Source organism: Heptranchias perlo, chromosome 9 (assembly GCF_035084215.1).
Source record: "Heptranchias perlo isolate sHepPer1 chromosome 9, sHepPer1.hap1, whole genome shotgun sequence".
Taxonomy (NCBI): domain Eukaryota; kingdom Metazoa; phylum Chordata; class Chondrichthyes; order Hexanchiformes; family Hexanchidae; genus Heptranchias; species Heptranchias perlo.
In genome coordinates this window covers 25,875,077-25,897,878 of record NC_090333.1, presented here as the reverse complement: position 1 = coordinate 25,897,878, position 22,802 = coordinate 25,875,077, and the positions used below count along the sequence as shown (strand labels likewise).

Here is a 22,802-nt window from a genome sequence, read left to right as displayed (position 1 = left end):
AAAATCCTCACTGTTTTTCACTAAACTCTTTATATTCTGCTTCTCTTCATTGGTGAACCTGCTCCTACACACAACCCCAGCAATGGTACATACATTAAGGTCAGAAAGTAATAAATACCTGTTTCCAAGATGGCTTAAACATAAATGTCAGGCGATTTGGGGCCAATTATAGTTCTCGTTACACTTTAACCGGAAGCTCAGAGGGATTGTTTCATTGATTCTAAAATTACTTGTCTTGAATGCTTTCCGCTGTGATGTGTTTCCTTCCTGTGTTAGCTATGAACTGTAAATCAGTGTGTTTGAGAATTGCAGCAATTATCATTTCACAGCTCTTCGTGCCTCTGAATGAATTCTTAATCAAGCTGGAAGTTCTTTCTTGAAGATAAATAATAACAATCCAGTGACTTTGGCAGCAATTACAAACTAAACTACTAATTGCAGACTTAATAAGTTCAACGGATCTTTGAAAACCAAATGCATTTTTCCAACAGAGCTTTGCAGATTCATCATGTGCTGATGTGGTTAAGTGCTGCACTCCATATATCAATATGGATTGCAATGGAAGAATTTTGTTGTATTCTTGCACCAGTACAACAAACAACTTGCATTTCTATAGCACCTTTAATGCAATAAAATGTCCCAAGCACTTCACAGAGCATTATCAAACAGAATTTGACACCGAGCCACATAAAGAGATATTAGGACAGGTGATCAAAAGTTTCATCAAAGATGTAGGTTTTAAGGAGCAGGATAAAGGAGGAGAGAGAGATGGAGAGGCAGAGGTTTGGGGAGAGATTTCCAGAGCTAAGGGCCTAGATAGCTGAAAGCATGGCCGCCAATGGTGGGGCGATGGAAATCAGGGATGCACAAGAGGCCAAAATTGGAGGAACACCTAGATCTCAGAGGGTTGTAGGGCTGGAGAAGGTTAAAGATAGGGAGGGACAAGGCAATGGAGAGATTTGCATTCAAGGGTGAGAATTTTAAAATCGAGGCATTGCCGGATCAGGAGCCAGTGTTGGTCTATGAGCACAGGGGCGATGGGTGAATGGGACTCGGTGCGAGTTAAGATGTGGGCAGCAGAGTTTTGGATGAGCTGAAGTTTACAAAAGGTGGAAGGCTGGCCAGGAGAGCATTGGAATAGTCAGTAGCATAAATATTACATCTTAAACTTCATCTTCCTTCTTTTTCATCCAAACAGCGGCCTATTCGATACAAAGGAACATAGGAATGTGTGGAACTGGAAGAGACAACTGCAGGCCATCTGGTTGGTTCAAAGTTCAAAAAACAACATGCACCAATCTGTAACCCTGAGATCACGTGCCGCCCTGAACCCTGACAATCCAACCCAATCCTATTTGCGTTTATATTTCTTATTTTTCCTGTTTGAATTTGGAAATTTTTAAAAAGGTTGTTTTCAGCACTGTTGCCTCATTGGTAAATCCTAAAACAGAATAACAAGATCCGTTGGTATAGGCAACTCAAGAGGAACATGGGTTTAAGTTTTATATGTGGCTCTGGAGGATTATGGTATGCAGCGATGTGGCCCAGGAAGATTAAAACATGAACCCCCTGCTGTTCACTATTTTAATTCTTGTACTCCTCAGTCACTTTCTCTGCCAAATAGCTATCAAATTCTCTGTAGTTATTGCTGACACTATCTATTTCCACTGCTTCCACAGACAATCTGTTCCAATATTTACCACCCTCTGTGTAAAGATGTTCACTCTGCTGAGCTTGAGTCTGTGCCGCCTTGTTAAGATACCAGAGAGATTTGACATTTTTTTGATTATTTATCCCTATATGCTGACTGCCCTACTTTGCATTTCCAGCATTTTCTGTTTTTATTTCAGATCTTCTACGTAATCTGGCTACATCTGCAAGAGATATTTATTGCTTTTGATTTTATTTTCCTAAAGATATTCTCTAACCATTTGAATAATTATGTATGATTGACTGCTCTTTTCACATATTTTACAAGTGTGACATTTTACTTTTAGTAATAGTGCATCTTTCAATCACTAACGTTCAGAAATTGCTAATTTTACAGTTTAAAAATGACATCAAAATTAGTTTCAACAGTATATACTGTAGTTTAAATCTGTGAATACAAGTTGACAAATTGGGCTTTGAAAATTCATCAATTTATCCGAGATGTGAGGTTGCTAAAGGTTCATATTTACACGTGTTATGTTCCTGCCTGTGCCTTCTTGGTGTTCGGGCTTTATTCATGCTCCGTATATTAAGATTTATGCATTCAAATAGAGTTGACTTTAGCAGCTTTTATCCTTGGCTTACCTCCAGACCCAGCAGTTAACAAGCATCAGTCTTCTGCTTGCTGCATGTTAAAATATACAGAGAAACTGTATCTGTATCTTTTACTAAATAGCTTTCATAATAGGTTTTAAGAAGCATTAAAGCAGATTACTTTTCTCTGGATCAATGCCTATCTTGCAGGCTGGTACAAGAGAACCAATTGGTTTAAAACGTGAGAACTCCTGCATTTCCATCTATTTCTCCCACCAGCATGACAGGTGCTTCTGCACAGGGAAGGGGTGGCGGGGGTGGGGGGAGAAGGAAAATCGACAGGTGAGTCATTCCGGGTCCATTACTGCACACCTCTTAGCAGCCAGCTCAAGCTTAGACATTCTCTCAAAAATATATAACTAATTGAAAGTGATAGAAAAAAAATCTAAACCTAACAGACACCTTAACAGAGACCAGTACTTGGTAATTCTAGAAAAAGAGGCTCTGCAATGAGAAGTGAGCATTCAGCGATTAATAGTTCTGCTCCCCTTTGGAACAAGACGACCATAGAGAATATAAACTCTAATTAGAGGAGTGATTTAATTAAAGCTGGATAAAACTGAGACAGATACATCAATAATAGAACAGTCAGACAGAGATAAGATAGAGAGAGATGAATCTTTTTCCATTGGTGCTATCTACCTGGTAAGATTGCAGGACAGAAATGCAAGGGATCCTAAGCAAGGAAAATACTAAATCATTTGCAAGGAAAAAAAAATGCACACTTCCATGCTTACTAATGAGTTAGACTCTCATTGATCTATGTAATTAACATCAGTAAGCGTGCAGTTTATACACTTGAAGAAAAAGTTAAAATGAGAAAAGACCATTCGGACCATCTGAGCTGATACCTGTAGTATTCCAGTTTCCCCGGCCTAGCATTCAGCTGCATTTTGAACACCCTAATGTTTTTGATTCTACTACCTTCTGAGGAAGACTATTATCCTTTCAGTAAAGAAAATATTTCCAGTATATATATTTTAAAGATACATTGAGTTACACTGAATCTACAGTGCAGAAACAGGCCATTTGGACCAACTGGTCTATCCAGCGATTATGCTCCACACGAGCTTCCTCCGTCCCTACTTCATCGAACCCTATCAGCAAACCTTTCTCCCTCATGTGCTTATCTAGCTTCCCCTTAAATGCATCCATGCTATTTGCCTCAACTATTCCTTGTGGTAGCACGTTCCACATTCTTACCACTCATTGGGTAAAGAAGTTTCTCCTAAATTCTTATTGGATTTATTAGTAACTATCTTACATTGATTATCTCTAGTTTTGGACTCCTTCACTAGTGGAAATATTTTCTCTACATCTACCCTATCAAACCCTTTCATTATCTTAAAGACCCTCAGCCTTCTCTTTCCTAGAGAAAAGAATCACAGCCTTTTCAGTCTTTCCTGATAAGTATATCATCTCAGTTCTGGTATCATCTTTGTGAATCTTTTTTGTACCTTTTCCAATGGCTCTATATCCTTTTTATAATATGGAGACCAGAACTGTGCACACTACTCCAAGTGTGGTCTAACCAAGGTTCTATACAAGTTTAACATAACTTCTCTGCTTTTCAATTCTATCCCTCTAGAAATGAAGCCCAGTGCTTGGTTTGCCTTTTTTATGGCCTTATTAACCTGTGTTGCTACTTTTAGTGACTTAGTGATAGTTACTTTTCACTAATTTAAATTTATGCTCTTTGATCCACAAATTCACCTTAAAGAGTATGGTGACGTAGCCATTACAGGGACCTGGCTACAAGCTGGGCATGATTGATTGTTAAATATTCCAGGCTATAGGATCTTTAGATTGGGAAAGTAGGTGATAAACAACACAATTTCAACAGTGGAAAGAAGGGATTTTAGTAAGGGTCATCAGGCAATGGAAATACCAAGGGTGGAGTTAAAGAAACAGCAAAGGATGCAATACTGGGGCAGGAGTTGTGTACAAGCTTCTTAATAGTAATGATGTAGTGGAGGAATGTATAAATATAGAGATCAGGGATGCAAGAAGCAAAAAAAACAAACAATGTGGTTATAATAGGAGATTTTAATTTTCACATAGACTGGGAGCAGAAAAGTTCAAGTAGTAAAGGCAATGAATTTCTAATATTCGGGACAGTTTTCTAGGACAATATGTTTTAGAACCCACCAGGGAACAGACCACATTAGATTTAGTGATGAGTAACAAACCAGAATTAATCAACAATCTGATGGTAAGGGAAATAGTGAACATAGTATGACTGAATTTGATATTAGATTTGAGAGGGAGAAGTCACAAACCTAGGTTTTATAATTAAAGCAAATTTTGAAGGGATAAAAAATGAAATGACGACAGTAAACTGGGCTGACCTGTAAACGGGTGAACCTACTGGCAAACAGTGGGAAGTATGCAAAGAAGTATTTGGTACAATACAAAACCAGTACATCCCCTAAAAGGCAAAAACTCCACTTGTGTATGGTCAACAAATGAGGTAAAGAGACAGTATCAAGCTAAAAGAAAAGGCTTATACAAATGCAAGGAAAAGTGGAAATTCAGTGGGGTGGAAGAGCTATAAAAAGCAATAAAGGAATACAAATAAAGTAACAAGGAGCAAAAAGGGAATATGAAAAAAACTTTCAAGGGATATCAAAGCTAACAGCAAAAGTTCTTTATAAATATATTAAGATAGGGTGTAGAGGGCAACATGGGCCCATTAAAGACTGATGTATGCGAGACAATAAGGAAATGGCAGACTTGTTAAATGAGTACGTTGTATCTGTTTTCACAATAGAGTAAGCTGACAAAATACCTGTGGTACATGGGAACCTAAAAATAAGGGGAAGAATTTAGTTGATTTAATACAAGTAAAAAATGTTAACGGAGAAAATAATGCTACTTAAGATACACAAATCTCCAGAACCTAATGGTTTCATAAGGACATAAGAAATAGGAGCAGGAGTAAACCATACAGCCCCTCGAGCTTGATCCGCCATTCAATTAGATCATGGCTGATCTTCTACCTCAACTCCACTTTCCTGCCCGATCCCCATATCCTTTGATTCTCCTAGAGTCCAAAAATCTATCTCAGCCTTGAATATACTCAACATCCACTGCCCTCTGTTGTAGAGAATTCCAAAGATTCACAACCCCCTGAGCGAAGAAATTCCTCCTTATCTCAGCCTTACATGGCCAACCTCTTATCCTGCGACTATGCCCCCTAGTTCTAGACTCTCCAGCCAGCGGAAACAACCTCTCAGCATCTATCCTGTCAAGCCCCCTCAGAATCTTATATGTTTCAATGAGATCACTTCTCATTCTTCTAAACTCCAGAGAGTATAGGCCCATTCTACTCAAACTCTCCTCTCATCCCAGGAATTAATCTGGTGAACCTTTGTTGCACCACCTCTAAGGCAAGTATATCTTTCCTTAGATAAGGAGACCAAAACTATATGCAGTATTCCAGGTGAGGTCTCACCAAAGCCCTGTACAACTGTAGTAAGACTTCCTTACTCTTGTATTTCAACCCCCTTGCAATAAAGGCCAACATGCCATTTGACTTCTTAATTGCTTGCTGTACCTGCATGCTAACTTTGTGTTTCTTGTACAAGGACACCCAAATCCCTCTGAACACCAACATTTAATAGTTTTGAATCATTTAAAAAATATTCCGTTTTCCTACCGAAGTGAACAACCTCACATTTCCCCACATTATACTCCATCTGCCACCTTCTTGCCCACTCACTTAATCTGTGAATATCCCTTTGCAGACTCTTTGTGTCCTCCTCACAGCTTACTTTCCCACCTAGCTTTGTTTCCATCCCAGAATATTAAAATAGATAAGGAAATTGCAGATATGTTCATAATATCACAGTAAAAACTATATGAATGTTTTGTAAACAGCAATGAGCATTCATTTCCACAATTGCTGCAGGGTCAAGTTCCATTTAATGCTGTGCCCTTCAACAGACAGCTCACAGTGTGTTTTTGCTCATCGTTCTTTTATCATAGTATGGTACAGCACAGGAAGCTGTCTGCACTTTGGAAGAGCTCTCCAATTAGTCCCATTGCCCTGCTCTTTCCCCTTAGCCCTGTAAATGTTTTCCCTTCAAGTATTTATCCAATTCCCTTTTGAAAGTTACTATTGAATCTGCTTCCACTACCCTTCCAGATCATTACAACTCGCTGCGTAAAAAAATGTTTCCTCATGTCGCCACTGGCTCTTTTGCCGATCACCTTAAATTTGTGTCCTCTGGTTACTGACTTTTGTGTCTCTGGAAACAGTTTCTTCTTATTTACTCTGTCAAAACATTTCATGATTTTGAACACCTCTATCAAATCTCCCCTTAACCTTCTCTGTTTTAAGGCAAACAACCCCAGCTTCTCCACATAAATGAAGTCCCTCATCCTTGGCACCATTCTAGTAAATCTCTTCTGCACACTAAGGCCTTGACATTTTTCCTAAAGTGTGGTGCCCAGAATTGAACACAATATTCCAGCTGAGGCCTAACCAGTGTTTTATAAAGGTTTAGCATAACTTCCTTGCTTTTGTACTCTATGCCTTTATTAATAAACCCCAGGATCCCAGATGCTTTTTTAATAACCATTGCAACTTGCCTTGCCTCTTTCAAAGATTTGTGTACATACATCCCCAGGTCTCCGTTCCTGCACCTCCTTTAAAATTGTACCATTTAGTTTATATTGCCTCTCCTCAGTCTTTCTACCAAAATGCATCACTTCATACTTCTCTGCATTAAATTTCATCTGCAATGTGTCTGCCTGTTTCACCAGTCTGTCTATGTCCTCCTGAAGTCTGTTATTACCCTCCACATTGTTTACTACACTTCCAAGTTTCATGTCAACTGCAAACTTTGAAATTATACCCTCTATACCCAAGTCCAGATCTTTAATATGTATCAAAAAGAGCAGTGGTCCTAATACTGACCCCTAGGGAATACCACTGTATACTTCCCTCCAGTCTGAAAAACAACCATTCATCACTACTCTCTGCTTTCTGTCCCCGGCCAATTTTGTATTCATGATGCCACTGTCCCTTTAATTCCAAGGGCTTTAAATTTGCTAACAAGCCAATTTGTGGTACTTTATCAAATGATAGTCATAATTTTCCAAATCTCTCTAGATACAGGAATTGTGCCTAAAAGATTCCATATGTGGCAAAATTCCACAGAACTCTTAAACCCATTTAATTAAGCAAAAGCAGCAGATTAAGAAAAATTTAGAAGCTCTGCATTACTAGGTTTGCAAGTGACATTTCAGTAAAACTGCAAATGCAGCAAAAATCTGTTTTTATATGACAATCTCAATAAGACTTCCTTTATTGTGGAAACCCAATCCATTTTTGAAATGTATGTGTAACTCACTTATTGAGTTCTCACTTGAGATCTACATAATGTGTTCCCATTGAGTCTTCAGATCTAACTTCCACCAATCAACTTCTTTGCTGTATTGCAGTCACACAAGAATAATTTAAGGTGTCTCACCTTATGTTAACTATCATAGCCCATATACACAAACTGTAATGAATTTTACATTTAACAGCAGGTTTAGAATATATCAAAACTAGATTGCACTCATTTGAAAATATTTATAGCGAATTGTCTTTATTATATATTACTAGGTTAGATCATGATCATTTCAGCACATCTCCAATAGAAAATGTCCTGTTTCGCCTTAACAGATTTGGACTAAACCTTTATCCAATCTGCATAGAAATGGCAGAGTTAGTTACAACACTCTCCTTTCACTTTTGAGACCAAGGTCAGAATACAGCTCACACACATAGGATGGCCAAAGGAGATATTTGGCTATTCTCAATACATTGCACATCAGTGATTTACTGGTATGTGTATAAAAAACACACAAATTACTTTTGCACATATTGTCAAATAGTGGTACAATAATTACAAGTTGTCATTCCAAATATTGCTGGTTTAAAATAGTCAAATGCACATTACAATCTAGTTATTCAGTTCCAATATTAACTTTGTAAAATTCTCTTAAAATGTCAACAGCCATTGCCATGGACTGCAAGGATACATGTTCACGCTTGCAATTCCTCACAGTGGAGATGCTGGCCTGAGAAGTTTCACCACAGGGAGGGAGGGAAAAAAAGTCACCCCCACAGCTGCTTTTGTAGACTTCCTTGCATCGAATTACAGAGCTGTACTGTCGGAGGTGGGAGACCAGGTCTCTTGCTCACTGGATCAACAATGGTACTTACTGGGGTAGGAATGGGACTTAAACAGTTTGGCCAAAGTATAGTGTCTGTTTGTCAACTTTCCTCTGTGCACTGGGCGTAGCAAAATTTTAAATCTATTCTTTATAAACACAATTAAGATTTCACTACACCTAGCACATAAGTGGATATCCTCCCCAAAACTGAAACCCTGTTTTAACAAGTCTCTTGCTTATATGCTATAGTGCTTCAGCTTCATCTGAAACTCTGCAAAGTCAAGCAACATTTCATCACATTCAAAGTTCTGAACTTCAACCCCCTGTGAGGGGGTTGCTAGTCTCAAGTAATAGGGGTCATCCCTAGATGCTGGAAAAGCCTAGTTCCAGACAGTGTTGTTCATAGAAACTGGCCAACAATAGTGCCAAAATACACTGTATGGCTTTCAATGTTATCCTTTTTAAATCCATGACGAAGCTCACATGGATTAATTCCTATTAAACCTCTCAGCCTTTTCTACAAAAAGGTACACGGTCCTAAGTCTCTGCGTTCCCATTTCTCATCAACGCGCCTCCAATTCCATGCTGCTCGATCTCAGCGATGACTGACATATGTTTGAAATCACTGGGTTTATGGTTGAATGACTCCACCAGATTGAAGGTTTCCTGGCAGTCTGTGGCGTAAAAGAGTTGTGCTTCATTGGCCAGACACTGTGCCTCATGTACACCCTGCAAGTCAGAACCACAAAGTTCAGTAAATGGCACCATTTAAACATTATGGCCTAGGTTTTCCCATTGTAATGCTGTCAGTAGCCTATTCGTTTTAATGGTTATCGTTGCATTATGATAGGAAAAATTAAGACCTATTGGTGGTTCCATCATCTTCTCTCCCAAAGGATGATTCAAACTAGGATATATTTCCACAGGGGCAAACATCCTTCTAACACCATTTACATTTATCCCTTTTACAAGTGGCCATTGTTCAGATCGGCAAAGACTGAAGAGTCCTCGTTAATGTAAGAATATAGATATATGTTTTTATATTGTTCTAATACAGAACAAAGACAGAACAGCTAATCTAGACAGAACTGATTTAAACTGTGTGCTCGCAAATCCTATCTTTTCCCCTCAATGACGCTGATAACAATGGAGGGGATGAATTTCAGGGCCAAAGACAGGATAGGCACATACAGATTGTTAAATAAATAAGCTAGTTGGATAATATGGAGCTAAAATGCATAGGCTTTTAAAACTCAGGCTTTTGATCACAGTGGGGGCGGGGGGAGGGGGGAGTGCAAGAAAAGAAAATTACTGCAATATAAAAAGGCAATACGTTCATGTTACTATAAAGCATAACATCAAAGGTTTGAATAATAAAGACTGTGACTCAGGAAAAACAAGCATAGGGGCCCCTCATCATTCTCTAACAACCTGTTCAAAGATCTAAGGGTCATAAGACACCCAGTAGTGTTGAATCCAGCAGGAACTAGACCATAAAAGAAAATGGTATATAAAAAAAAGAGATCCAACATTTCACTCAGTAGGGACTTTCAGGATCAGGTAATGTGAATGGGCTTGGATAAGCTATGCTTGTGATTTCCCAATCGAAGTTTCCTGCACAGATGGTTTTAGATATAGGGCTAAATGTGTACTATTCTGTATGAAGTTTTAAGATGAATGTTTTGAAACAATAATAAATGAAGTTATTTATCAGACATATTATTGTCTCTAGCTTTCAAATGTGTTAAAAGGATAAGGAAGGAATTATCCCAAAAGTTAACTCGCCGATTTCTGGCAGCCTGTAAATTGGGGTGTCAAAGGCAATCATAGAATCATAGAAGTTACAACATGGAAACAGGCCCTTCGGCCCAACATGTCCATGTCGCCCAGTTTATACCACTAAGCTAGTCCCAATTGCCTGCACTTGGCCCATATCCCTCGATACCCATCTTCCCCATGTAACTGTCCAAATGCTTTTTAAAAGACAAAATTGTACCCGCCTCTACTACTGCCTCTGGCAGCTCGTTCCAGACACTCACCACCCTTTGAGTGAAAAAATTGCCCCTCTGGACCCTTTTGTATCTCTCCCCTCTCACCTTAAATCTATGCCCCCTCGTTATAGACTCCCCTACCTTTGGGAAAAGATTTTGACTATCGACCTTATCTATGCCCCTCATTATTTTATAGACTTCTATAAGATCACCCCTTAACCTCCTACTCTCCAGGGAATAAAGTCCCAGTCTGTCTAACCTCTCCCTGTAAGTCAAACCATCAAGTCCCGGTAGCATCCTAGTAAATCTTTTCTGCACTCTTTCTAGTTTAATAATATCCTTTCTATAATAGGGTGACCAGAACTGTACACAGTACTCCAAGTGTGGCCTCACCAATGCCCTGTACAACTTCAACAAGACATCCCAACTCCTGCATTCAATGTTCTGACCAATGAAACCAAGCATGCTGAATGCCTTCTTCACCACCCTATCCACCTGTGACTCCACTTTCAAGGAGCTATGAATCTGTACTCCTAGATCTCTTTGTTCTATAACTCTCCCCAACGCCCTACCATTAACGGAGTAGGTCCTGGCCCGATTCGATCTACCAAAATGCATCAACTCACATTTATCTAAATTAAACTCCATCTGCCATTCATCGGCCCACTGGCCCAATTTATCAAGATCCCGTTGCAATCCTAGATAACCTTCTTCACTGTCCACAATGCCACCAATCTTGGTGTCATCTGCAAACTTACTAACCATGCCTCCTAAATTCTCATCCAAATCATTAATATAAATAACAAATAACAGCGGACCCAGCACCGATCCCTGAGGCACACCGCTGGACACAGGCATCCAGTTTGAAAAACAACCCTCGACAACCACCCTCTGTCTTCTGTCGTCAAGCCAATTTTGTATCCAATTGGCTACCTCACCTTGGATCCCATGAGATTTAACCTTATGTAACAACCTACCATGCGGTACCTTGTCAAATGCTTTGCTGAAGTCCATGTAGACCACGTCTACTGCACAGCCCTCATCTATCTTCTTGGTTACCCCTTCAAAAAACTCAATCAAATTCGTGAGACATGATTTTCCTCTCACAAAACCATGCTGACTGTTCCTAATTAGTCCCTGCCTCTCCAAATGCCTGCAGATCCTGTCCCTCAGAATACCCTCTAACAACTTACCCACTACAGATGTCAGGCTCACTGGTCTGTAGTTCCCAGGCTTTTCCCTGCCGCCCTTCTTAAACAAAGGCACAACATTTGCTACCCTCCAATCTTCAGGCACCTCACCTGTAGCTGTCGATGATTCAAATATCTCTGCTAGGGGACCCGCAATTTCCTCCCTAACCTCCCATAACGTCCTGGAATACATTTAATCAGGTCCCGGAGATTTATCTACCTTGATGCGCGTTAAGACTTCCAGCACCTCCCTCTCTGTAATATGTACACTCCTCAAGACATCACTATTTATTTCCCCAAGTTCCCTAACATCCATGCCTTTCTCAACCGTAAATACCGATGTGAAATATTCATTCAGGATCTCACCCATCTCTTGTGGTTCCGCACTTAGATGACCTTGTTGATCCTTAAGAGGCCCTACTCTCTCCCTAGTTACCCTTTTGCCCTTTATGTATTTGTAGAAGCTCTTTGGATTCACCTTTGCCTGATCTGCCAAAGCAATCTCATATCCCCTTTTTGCCCTCCTGATTTCTCTCTTAACTCTACTCCGGCAATCTCTATACTCTTCAAGGGATCCACTTGATCCCAGCTGCCTATGCATGTCATATGCCTCCTTCTTATTTTTGACTAGTGCCTCAATCTCCCGAGTCATCCAAGGTTCCCTACTTCTACCAGCCTTGCCCTTCACTTTATAAGGAATGTGCTTACCCTGAACCCCGGTTAACACACTTTTGAAAGCCTCCCACTTACCAGACGTCCCTTTGCCTGCCAACAGACTCTCCCAATCAACTTCTGAAAGTTCCTGTCTAATACCATCAAAATTGGCCTTTCCCCAATTTAGAATTTTAACTTTTGGGCCAGACCTATCCTTCTCCATAGCTATCTTAAAACTAATGGAATTATGATCACTGGTCCCAAAGTGATCCCTCACTAACACTTCTGTCACCTGCCCTTCCTTATTTCCCAAGAGGAGGTCAAGTTTTGCCCCCTCTCTAGTCGGGCCATCCACATACTGAATGAGAAATTCCTCCTGAATACACTCAACAAATTTCTCTCCATCCAAGCCCCTAATGCTATGGCTGTCCCAGTCAATGTTGGGAAAGTTAAAGTCCCCTACTATTACCACCCTATTTTTCTTGCAGCTGTCTGTAATCTCCTTACATATTTGCTCCTCAATTTCCCGTTGACTATTTGGGGGTCTGTAGTACAATCCTATCAAAGTGATCTCTCCCTTCTTATTTTTCAGTTCTACCCATATGGACTCAGTGGGCGAACCCTCGGATATATCCCCTCTCACTACTGCCGTGATGTTCTCCCTAATCAAGAACGCAACTCCCCCTCCTCTCTTACCTCCTGCTCTATCTTTCCTATAGCATCTGTACCCTGGAACATTGAGCTGCCAGTCCTGCCCCTCCCTTAGCCATGTTTCAGTAATAGCTATAACATCCCAGTCCCATGTACCCATCCATGCCCTGAGTTCATCTGCCTTGCCCATCAGACTTCTTGCATTGAAATAAATGCAGTTTAATCTAGACTTCCCTTGGTCTTTGCCCTGCTTTCTCAGACCATCTGTCCGGTCATGTTCTGTACACTCTCCCTTACTGCCTTTTGTTTCTGTCACCACTTTATTTCCCACTGACTTCCTGCATCGGTTCCCATCCCCCTGCCACATTAGTTTAAACCCTCCCCAACAGCACTGGCAAACACTCCCCCTAGGACATTGGTTCCAGTCCTGCCCAGATGCAGACCGTCCAATTTGTACTGGTCCCACCTCCCCCAGAACCGGTTCCAATGGCCCAGGAATTTGAATCCCTCCAGCTTGCACCATCTCTCAAGCCACGTATTCATCTTAGCTATCCTGTCATTCCTACTCTGACTAACCCGTGGCACTGGTAGCAATCCTGAGATTACTACCTTTGAGGTCCTACTCTTTAGTTTAACTCCTAACTCCCTAAATTCAGCTTGTAGGACCTCATCCTGTTTTTTACCTATATCGTTGGTGCCTATATGCACCACGACAACTGGCTGTTCACCCTCCCCCTCCAGAATGTCCTGCAGCCGCTCCGAGACATCCTTGACCCTTGCACCAGGGAGGCAACATACCATCCTGGAGTCTCGGTTGCGTCCGCAGAAACGCCTGTCTATTCCCCTTACAATCGAGTCCCCTATCACTATAGCTCTGCCACTCTTTTTCCTGCCCTCCTGTGCAGCAGAGCCAGCCACGGTGCCATGAACCTGGCCACTGCCACCTTCCCCTGGTGAGCCATCTCCGCCAACAGTATCCAAAACGGTATACCTGTTTTGGAGGGAGATGACCGCAGGGGACCCCTGCACTGCCTTCCTACTCTTCCTCTGTCTGTTGGTCACCCATTCACTATCTCCCTCAGTAATTTTTATCTGCGGTGTGACCAACTCACTGAACGTGCTATCCACGACTTTCTCAGCATCGCGGATGCTCCAAAGTGAGTCCATCCGCAGCTCCAGAGCCGTCAAGCGGTCAAACAATAGCTGCAGCTGGACACACTTCCCGCAGGTGAAGGAATCAGGGATACAGGAAGGAGCCCTGAATTCCCACATCCCACAAGAGGAACATGACACGGCGCTGGGATCTCCTGCCATGACTTAACCCTTAAATTAGCTTAAGAACAACTACAATGTCAAGAGAAAAAAAAAGGAAAGAAAAACTACTTACCACTCCCTTTAAGGAGTTTACTCCTTTAAATTGTTCTCAATTTAGAGAATGTTAACTACACTAGGGACCTTGATTCACTAAAAAATAAACGCTACTTCCTATAAGACCTGCAGACCTTCCCTTTCCTTTTACTTCAGTTACTGTAGATAAGGAGAAATACTCACCTGAACCTACTCACCAATCAGGTGCCTCCCCTGTGTCGCGTCCCGATCTGATTCCTGACGTCACTTCGAACTCGGTCGCAGCTCCGCTCGGCTCCTCTCAGCGCTCTGAAATCCCGCCTTTTATCGGACGCTCCCTCCGCTCGGCTCGGCTCCTCTCAGCTGTTCTCAGCGCTCTGAAATCCCGCCTTTTATCGGACGCTCCCTCCGCTCGGCTCGGCTCCTCTCAGCTGTTCTCAGCGCTCTGAAATCCCGCCTTTTATCGGACGCTCCCTCCGCTCGGCTCGGCTCCTCTCAGCGCTCTGAAATCCCGCCTTTTATCGGACGCTCCCTCCGCTCGGCTCGGCTCCTCTCAGCTGTTCTCAGCGCTCTGAAATCCCGCCTTTTATCTGACGCTCCCTCCGCTCGGCTCGGCTCCTCTCAGCGCTCTGAAATCCCGCCTTTTATCGGATGCTCCCTCCGCTCGGCTCGGCTCCTCTCAGCTGTTCTCAGCGCTCTGAAATCCCGCCTTTTATCGGACGCTCCCTCCGCTCGGCTCACATTTTTAAAAATTTACAATCTATAACATTTATTGCTGTTTTAAAAGCACTGCCTTTTGCCATTCTTAAACAGCTTAGTAGCCTTTGTTATTTCTGAAGATGTCACCAACAAGTGAATAAAACATCAGGCCTTAACGTCTTTTTTATCTTGAATGTTTATTATTATTTTCCTTTCAAATTTTGAAATTTCTTAAACACTGATTGGCTGTGGTGCAGCATGGATATGTGTTACTGTCTGCTCCACTCATTGTGATGCATACTCAGTCTCAGCTGAGACACTGGAGTTTGGGGTGGCCAAGACATGCTGATTCTGGATATCTGGTTGTGAGTGGAATTGAAAATTATAGGATTAAGTATAGACTTTTAGATAGACCACAACCACAAGGAGTTGTATTAAACGGATATATTGGAGTGTTTCATTGGATATCTTTCAGAGTTAAAGAGGAACGACCACCAGTGTCATTGATGTTTGAACATGGTATTCACCAAGTGAGTATATTGTACATGCTGCGTTGGAAGGAAAGGCCTTTTCTTATCCTGTACATAATGTTCATAAGCACCTTTCCCACAGAAGAGTAAAAAAGAAATAGGGGCTAAGTCCTCTCTGAGGTTACTTTCATGTGTTTCCTCTAATTCACGAGTGTGTCCATAACAACTGATTTTCTGTGTGAAAGGGATAAAGGTAAATAGGGTTGATACTGGGCAGTTCTGCAATATAGCTGACAGCACCATCTGTGGGAAATCAATGTTAAATCAGACAGTAAGAGTATAACAAGATCACTTATCTTGCTTCATGACGTCTTTAGTAATCAGCATGCAGATATCCCCATTATACAGGAGATAAAGACGACAATTAAAAAACACCCTGCTTATGAACATTATGTATGGGATAAGAAAAGGCCTATCCTTCTAGCACAGCATGTGCAACATACTCATTTGGTGAATACCACATTCAACTGTCAAAGATACTGCTGGCCGTTCCTCTTTAATCCTGAAAGATATCCAATGATATCCAATATATCTGTTTAATACAACCCTGTGATTGTGTTCTATCTAAATGTCTGTAACTTTCAAATAAAAACAGAAAATGCTGAAGAAGTTCAGCAAGTCAGGCATCATCTGTGGAGAAAGAAACAGAGTTAACGTTTCAGGTCGAAGACCTTTCACATATAACTTTCAATTCCACTCACAACCAGATATCCAGAAAGGAGTTAATTGCCACAATAGTCACTACTTTTGATGGAGATTTATTCCACACATTTACTATTACTATGTAGCAAAAGGAAATTTCTTACCAGAAACGTGGTGTCTATTTCTGCGGTAAGGAGCACGATGCCCTTCTCCTTCTGGAGATCAGGGTAATGATATATTATAAGCTGGCTTGGCGCATTCACCCCCAAAGACTGCAAGGCGAAGAAAAAATAATAATTCATTGGAAAGAGTGGAAAGGGACTCAAGACGCTAGTTGCTCCAGTGGTTCTCAAACAGTGGGATGCATGGTCTATCCAGAAATGGCACAGAAAAGGATTAAAAACATAGCGCTTTAGTGCAACCATAATGAATACAAAGACACATAGCAAATGTTACCATCGCCCGCCATAGCTAATACAGCATGGGAAGTGGCAAAATTTTTTTTGGTGGGACATGGCATGAAAAAATTTGAGCTCCTGAATTAGACGCACTGACATTTGAATCAACATTACTGAACAGAAGTAAATAGTGATGACCGATCATGCAATGCAACAGTTGAAATAGCATTTATCTAGCTACTGTCACTTGTCTTAATTTTGCTAATCTGTTGAATTTTAGAATAAACTATCATAAGGACAGTTTGGGGTTTCTCAGCAATGCTGCAATTGTTAAATTGTGATTAGACAATGTAAATTGATGCTTGACGTTTGTGTATTTTTACTGGATCACGTGATTTTTTTGTACATCAAAAACGTTGGCATTTTAGAGAATATATTTGGAATCATGGCACTCCACAAAGTTTTAGGTTAGGTTTAGTGCCACGTATGGACATCCATTGCCCTTTTAATGCAAGGCTGACACTGCGCATGTTGCAACAAGCTCTAGTGTTTTCCAACTTTAAACTAGGTGTGTAAAAGCAGTTAACTGCAGGTTGTGTGCACAGCTATCAATTTTTTAAAAATGCTATAAAGTTTCTTCTCAAACAGATCACAAAATACATTTAAATATAATTCATATGTAATAGTTTTGCATCTGACAAGTATCTGTTATATTTTGTTACAGACGCAAAACAATTTACAAAAAAAAGCCATAGATGAATCAGGAGCCTGAAATTTACAAATATACTGACTTTTAATTTACTTCAAGAATTTACAGTTACTATTATCTGGATTCCCAAAGGGATTGCCTAAATAGTACTCTTGAAAGGGACAGAACCGATTAGCAGCTAAACGCTAGACTACTGGTTAGCAACGCCACAGGACAACCTTTGAACATGTCCAATCACACACACTAGATTTCACACTTTGTCACATATGCAAAACAGTCTTTATAAGCAAAAAAAAGCTCATCATTAACCCGGAGCCTGAAATTTTCAAGTACAACTGCATTGAATGTATCAGTTTCTAAGTAGTTACAATTACTTGGATTTGTCCATTTAGAACAGTGGCCTTAGAATGAAGCACTTTCCAATGTAGTTTTCTTTTTTCTTTTCTAAGATTTGCACAAATCACTGAATTTATCCAAGGGCCTGATAAGGGTAATTTTACCAATCTCCACTTCCAGTAGGAAGTCTCACCCACCAGCAGTACAGATGTATAAAATTATAACTCTTCTCTATACTTACCTATACTGACCACCTGTGACTGGAGGCTGCAAACGCACATTGTAAAATACAGAGTAGACCCACTCCACCACGTGCTCTTTGGGAGCCACTGTGTTAAAGAGAGGAAATTCTATACAGTACCCTTTTTGAGTAACTGTGAGAAGGTAAATTCTGCAGGCTTCATTATTAAGAGTAATTTTTAACACATCAACTGCATCACTGAGTTGCCAAAGTAGTACTTATTCCAACATCAGTTTATTACTCTGGAGCTCCTCTTCCACATTCAGTCACATACCTGAAGATTTATTAGGGAGGAAAAGTGAAGCTCAGTCGCAGACCACTGACCCACAAAAAACTCATAGCCTTCTTGTCTTGGCAAAGCATACAAGAACTGGAAAAGAACAGGATAGTTATAAACACATGAGCTGCAGGAACTACATGAGGAACACTCAGACATTTTTTTTGGCATGGAAAATGTTAAAATGTACAGGTTGAAATCTTGAGTTTATAACAATAAATGACAAGCCACACTGTTCAGAGAGAGGAAGTCTTGCCACCAGAACCCCTTCTAGAATTTGGTTACTAAGACTGGAGAATTATTTTTTGACATGTTATTCTTTGAAGTGCCAAGGAGGTTGGGACATGAGATCATACCTCTGAACCCAGACACAGCTAAGGTTTGAATCTGAGCTGCATCACTGAGAAGAAATGTAAAGAGAAAAGCGCAAAAAGGAAAGTGCTCCCTGAATACTGGATTTCTCCTACGCAATGGCTTGGACTCTATCTGCTCCATTGCTAGATATCTACATATCAAGAAGCTTGATTTCCACTTTAGTGCCAAGTAATTCTTAAGACTTGAATATTGTTTCTGTATTTGGTGAGGCTCTTCTAAAACCACTCCTGCACATTTGGATAAAATACAAGAAAAACCCGGTCTGATAGGCAATCCCAATCTTACCTCTAAATCCCAGTACCCCCTTTCTCTCTCTCTCTCTTCTACACTCCCCACTCCAGCCAATTGCATCTGTCCTCAACTCGCTTTTATCAATACTAATATGGTCAGTTCTATTTTGAATTTTCCCATCTTGTTCCTTCTCAGCTGCATATGTACTGTCCTTCCTCCTCCCTGCATCACCAGGACAGTCTCCTACTGCGAGTTATTCTTCCTCAGGACCACAAGGCTGAGGACTTCTTTACCTCCCTCAATTTTTCTCTCTTTCCTCCTACAATTAATTCCTTTTATTCCTCACAAGTGTAGAAAAGTATTTCCCCAAGAATGACCTGTGAAACCTGTATTATTTAAAATAGATTCTGCTGAGTTAGGTACATTAGGAGCAGGAGTAGGCCATTCAGCCCCTCAGGCCTGCTCTGCTATTCAATTAGATCACGGCTGATCTGCACCTCAACTCCATTTTCCCACCTTTGCTCCATAGCCTTTAATATCCTTGCCTAACAAAAAACTATCTATCTCAGTCTTGACAGGTCCAATTATCCCAGCATCCATAGCCTTTTTGTTTTAAATAATAAGTTTCCCTGATCACTGCTGAAGACTATTTTAAGAAATCCCCACCACCACTTACTTCCCATGCAACCAGACCCTCAGCCACCACCACCCCCACCTCTCCCCACTATCAAGGCGCAGAGAATGACAGTCACGAGGGGCAGGCAGCATCAGGCCACAGGCTCAATTTTAGCTTCTCCAAAGCAGGTGGCACTGTGGAAACGGTGCTGGGAGTCTCAGAGGCAACAATGCTACCTACCTTGGAGTACTCAGAGGTAAGTAAATTGAATATGCAAATTTAATTGTAACAAAAATGTGTGACGGACAGGTGGGATAGAAATAGCAAGCCAGAAAAAGTGTGACAGAAATATAATGACAGGAAAGCGTTATGGGAAACAAGTGTTAGTTACAAGTGCGAGCGTGCAATATGCAAGACTTTTAAAATATTTGATGTGCCTTCGTGTTCATTTTTGTGATCAATTTGACAAATTGAATGCTTGCAGCTCAAATATATGAAGTACAAACAAAATTTCCACTAAAGCAACATGCAGAGCACGAGAACTATGTTGAATCAATTTTCGACAATTCAACTGCTCACGGTCATACATTATTTTAAAACACACAGATCCCAATATGTTGACATTGAACAGTAATGTTTACTCACAGTAGGACATTTCTGTGACCTGCTGTGCATCAGATCAAATGTTGCACCCTTTTAAGAACAAAACAAAATACAATTTTAAAAGTTAAAAACAATAATTTATCATATAATTCCCAAATCAAAAGCATACTCACAGGAATTACTGCAGAAATAGTATTCTTCTGGGCAAAATACTGATTCCAAATCTGAAAAATATGTAAATACGAATGGAGCTCATCAAGGACATTTCCAAGGTTTAAACAGTTTTTGAAACAAGCAAATTTTCTTTTTCAATAGTCAAATCCATAAACACATAACTTTCCCTCCCTTCCCCCAAACAACACACAGATTTATACCCAGTATAAGAAATGGATCCAATGGGCATATCCGCACTAATCAATTAAACAGTCCAAATGAAAAGAAATCAGTACAACAATAGGATATTTAAATCTGAAAAGGAGGCCTTCTCCTCTACCTGGGTAGGATGTTGCAAGGTATAAATGTTTTCCCATGTAAAGACATTGTATAACTGAGCCAGACTACAACAACTTGCATTTATATAGCGCCTTTAACATAATAAAACATCCCAAGGCGCTTCACAGGAGCGTTATCAAACAAAATTTGACACCGAGCCACACAAGGAGATGTTAGGACAGATGGCCAAAAGCTTAGGAACATAGGAACAGGACTAGGCCATTCAGCCCCTCGTGCCTGCTCCGCCATTTGATAAGATCATGGCTGATCTGTGATCTAACTCCATATACCTGCCTTTGGCCCATATCCCTTAATACCTTTGGTTGCCAAAAAGCTATCTATCTCACATTTAAATTTAGCAATTGAGCTAGTATCAATTTCCGTTTGTGGAAGAGAGTTCCAAACTTCTACCACCCTTTGTGTGTAGAAATGTTTTCTAATCTCGCTCCTGAAAGGTCTGGCTCTAATTTTTAGACTGTGCCCCCTTCTCCTAAAATCCCCAACCAGCAGAAATAGTTTCTCTCTATCCACCCTATCCGTTCCCCATAATATCTTATAAACTTCGATCAGATCACCCCTTAACCTTCTAAACTCCAGAGAATACAACCCCAATTTGTGTAATCTCTCCTCGTGACTTAACCCTTGAAGTTCCGGGTATCATTCTAGTAAACCTACGCTGCACTCCCTCCAAGGCCAATGTGTCCTTCCGAAGGTGCGGTGCCCAGAACTGCTCACAGTACTCCAGGTGCGGTCTAACCAGGGTTTTGTATAGCTGCAGCATAACTTCTGCCCCCTTGTACTCTAGTCCTCTAGATATAAAGCCCAGCATTCCATTAGCCTTCTTGATTATTTTCTGCACCTGTTCATGACACTTCAATGATCTATGTACCTGAACCCCTAAGTCCCTTTGGACATCCACAGTTTTTAACTTTTTACCATTTAGAAAGTACCCTGTTCTATCCTTTTTTGATCCAAAGTGGATGACCTCACATTTGTCTACATTGAATTCCATTTGCCACAATTTTGCCCATTCACCTAATCTATCAATATCCCTTTGTAATTTTATGTTTTCATCTACACTGCTTAAAATGCCACCAATCTTTGTGTCATCTGCAAACTTAGATACGAGACCTTCTATGCCTTCATCTAAGTCGTTAATAAATATTGTGAATAATTGAGGCCCCAAGACAGATCCCTGTGGGACTCCACTAGTCACATCCTGCCAATGTGAATACTTATCCATTATCCCTACTCTCTGTCGCCTTTCGCTCAGCCAATTTCCTAACCAAGTCCGTACTTTTCCCTCAATTCCATGGGCTTCTAACTTAGCTAACAGTCTCTTATGTGGGACCTTATCAAATGCCTTCTGGAAGTCCATATAAATAACATCCATTGACATTCCCCTGTCCACTACTTTAGTCACCTCTTGAAAAAATTCAATCAGGTTTGTCACGCACGACCTACCTTTCACAAATCCATGCTGGCTCTCTCTGATTAACTGAAAATTCTCAAGGTGTTCAGTCACCCTATCCTTAATTATAGACTCCAGCAATTTCCCCGGTTTCCCTCTCTCTCCTTTCTTAAAAAGCAGAGTGACATGTGCAATTTTCCAATCTAGAGGGACAGTTCCTGAATCTAGAGAACTTTGAAAGATTATAGTTAGGGCATCTGCAATGTGCTCACCTACTTCCTTTAAAACCCTGGGATGGAAACCATCTGGTCCTGGGGATTTGTCACTCTTTAGTGCTATTATTTTCTTCATTACTATTATTTTACTTATGTTAATTTTATCGAGTCCCTGTCCCCGATTCAATATTAGTTTTCTTGGGATTTCCGGCATGCTACCTCTTTTTCGACTGTAAATACTGACGCAAAGTAATTATTCAACATGTCCGCCATTTCCCCATTGTCAATGACAATATCCCCACTTTCAGCTTTTAAGGGGCCAACACTGCTCCTGACCACCCTCTTTTTCCTAATATAACTATAAAAGTTCTTCGTATTGGTTTTGATATCCCTTGCAAGTTTCTTTTCATACTTTCTTTTTGCAGCTCTTACTATCTGTTTTGTGACCCTTTGTTTATCTTTGTATCTTTCCCATTCGCCAGGATCTGTGCTATTTTTTGAATTTTGTATGCCCTTTCCTTACGTCTTATACTGTCCCTTACCTCTTTAGTTATCCATGGCTGTTTTTTTTGGCAGAGTTCTTGCCCCTCAGGGGTATAAACCAGTTCTGTTGATCAAAGAGGTTGGTTTTAAGTAGCATCTTAAAGGAGGAGGGAGAGGTAGACAGGTGGAGGTTTAGGGAGGGAATTTCAGAGCTTAGGGCCTATGCAGCTGAAGGTAGA

At 40.7% G+C, this 22,802-nt stretch overlaps 1 protein-coding gene across 6 annotated transcripts in view; it reads right to left on the bottom strand.

Moving 5' to 3' along the window:
• Positions 1-7,871: 7,871 nt before the first annotated feature.
• The window catches only part of atpaf1 (ATP synthase mitochondrial F1 complex assembly factor 1), a 31,660-nt gene continuing 16,729 nt past the window's right edge, over positions 7,872-22,802 (bottom strand). For 3 of the 6 annotated variants that reach the window (XM_067990044.1, XM_067990045.1, XM_067990047.1), the window contains 5 exons: positions 20,136-20,186; positions 20,005-20,052; positions 18,135-18,230; positions 16,341-16,448; positions 7,872-9,201 (listed from right to left, as the gene is read on the bottom strand). In XM_067990044.1, coding sequence (XP_067846145.1) covers positions 9,010-9,201; positions 16,341-16,448; positions 18,135-18,230; positions 20,005-20,052; positions 20,136-20,186 — 495 coding nt within the window. In that variant the 3' untranslated portion in view covers positions 7,872-9,009. Of the gene's footprint in view, positions 9,202-14,509; positions 15,066-16,340; positions 16,449-18,134; positions 18,231-20,004; positions 20,053-20,135; positions 20,187-22,802 lie in introns of all 6 variants that reach the window. The other 3 variants (XR_010963840.1, XR_010963842.1, XR_010963841.1) reach the window with 3 other exon arrangements.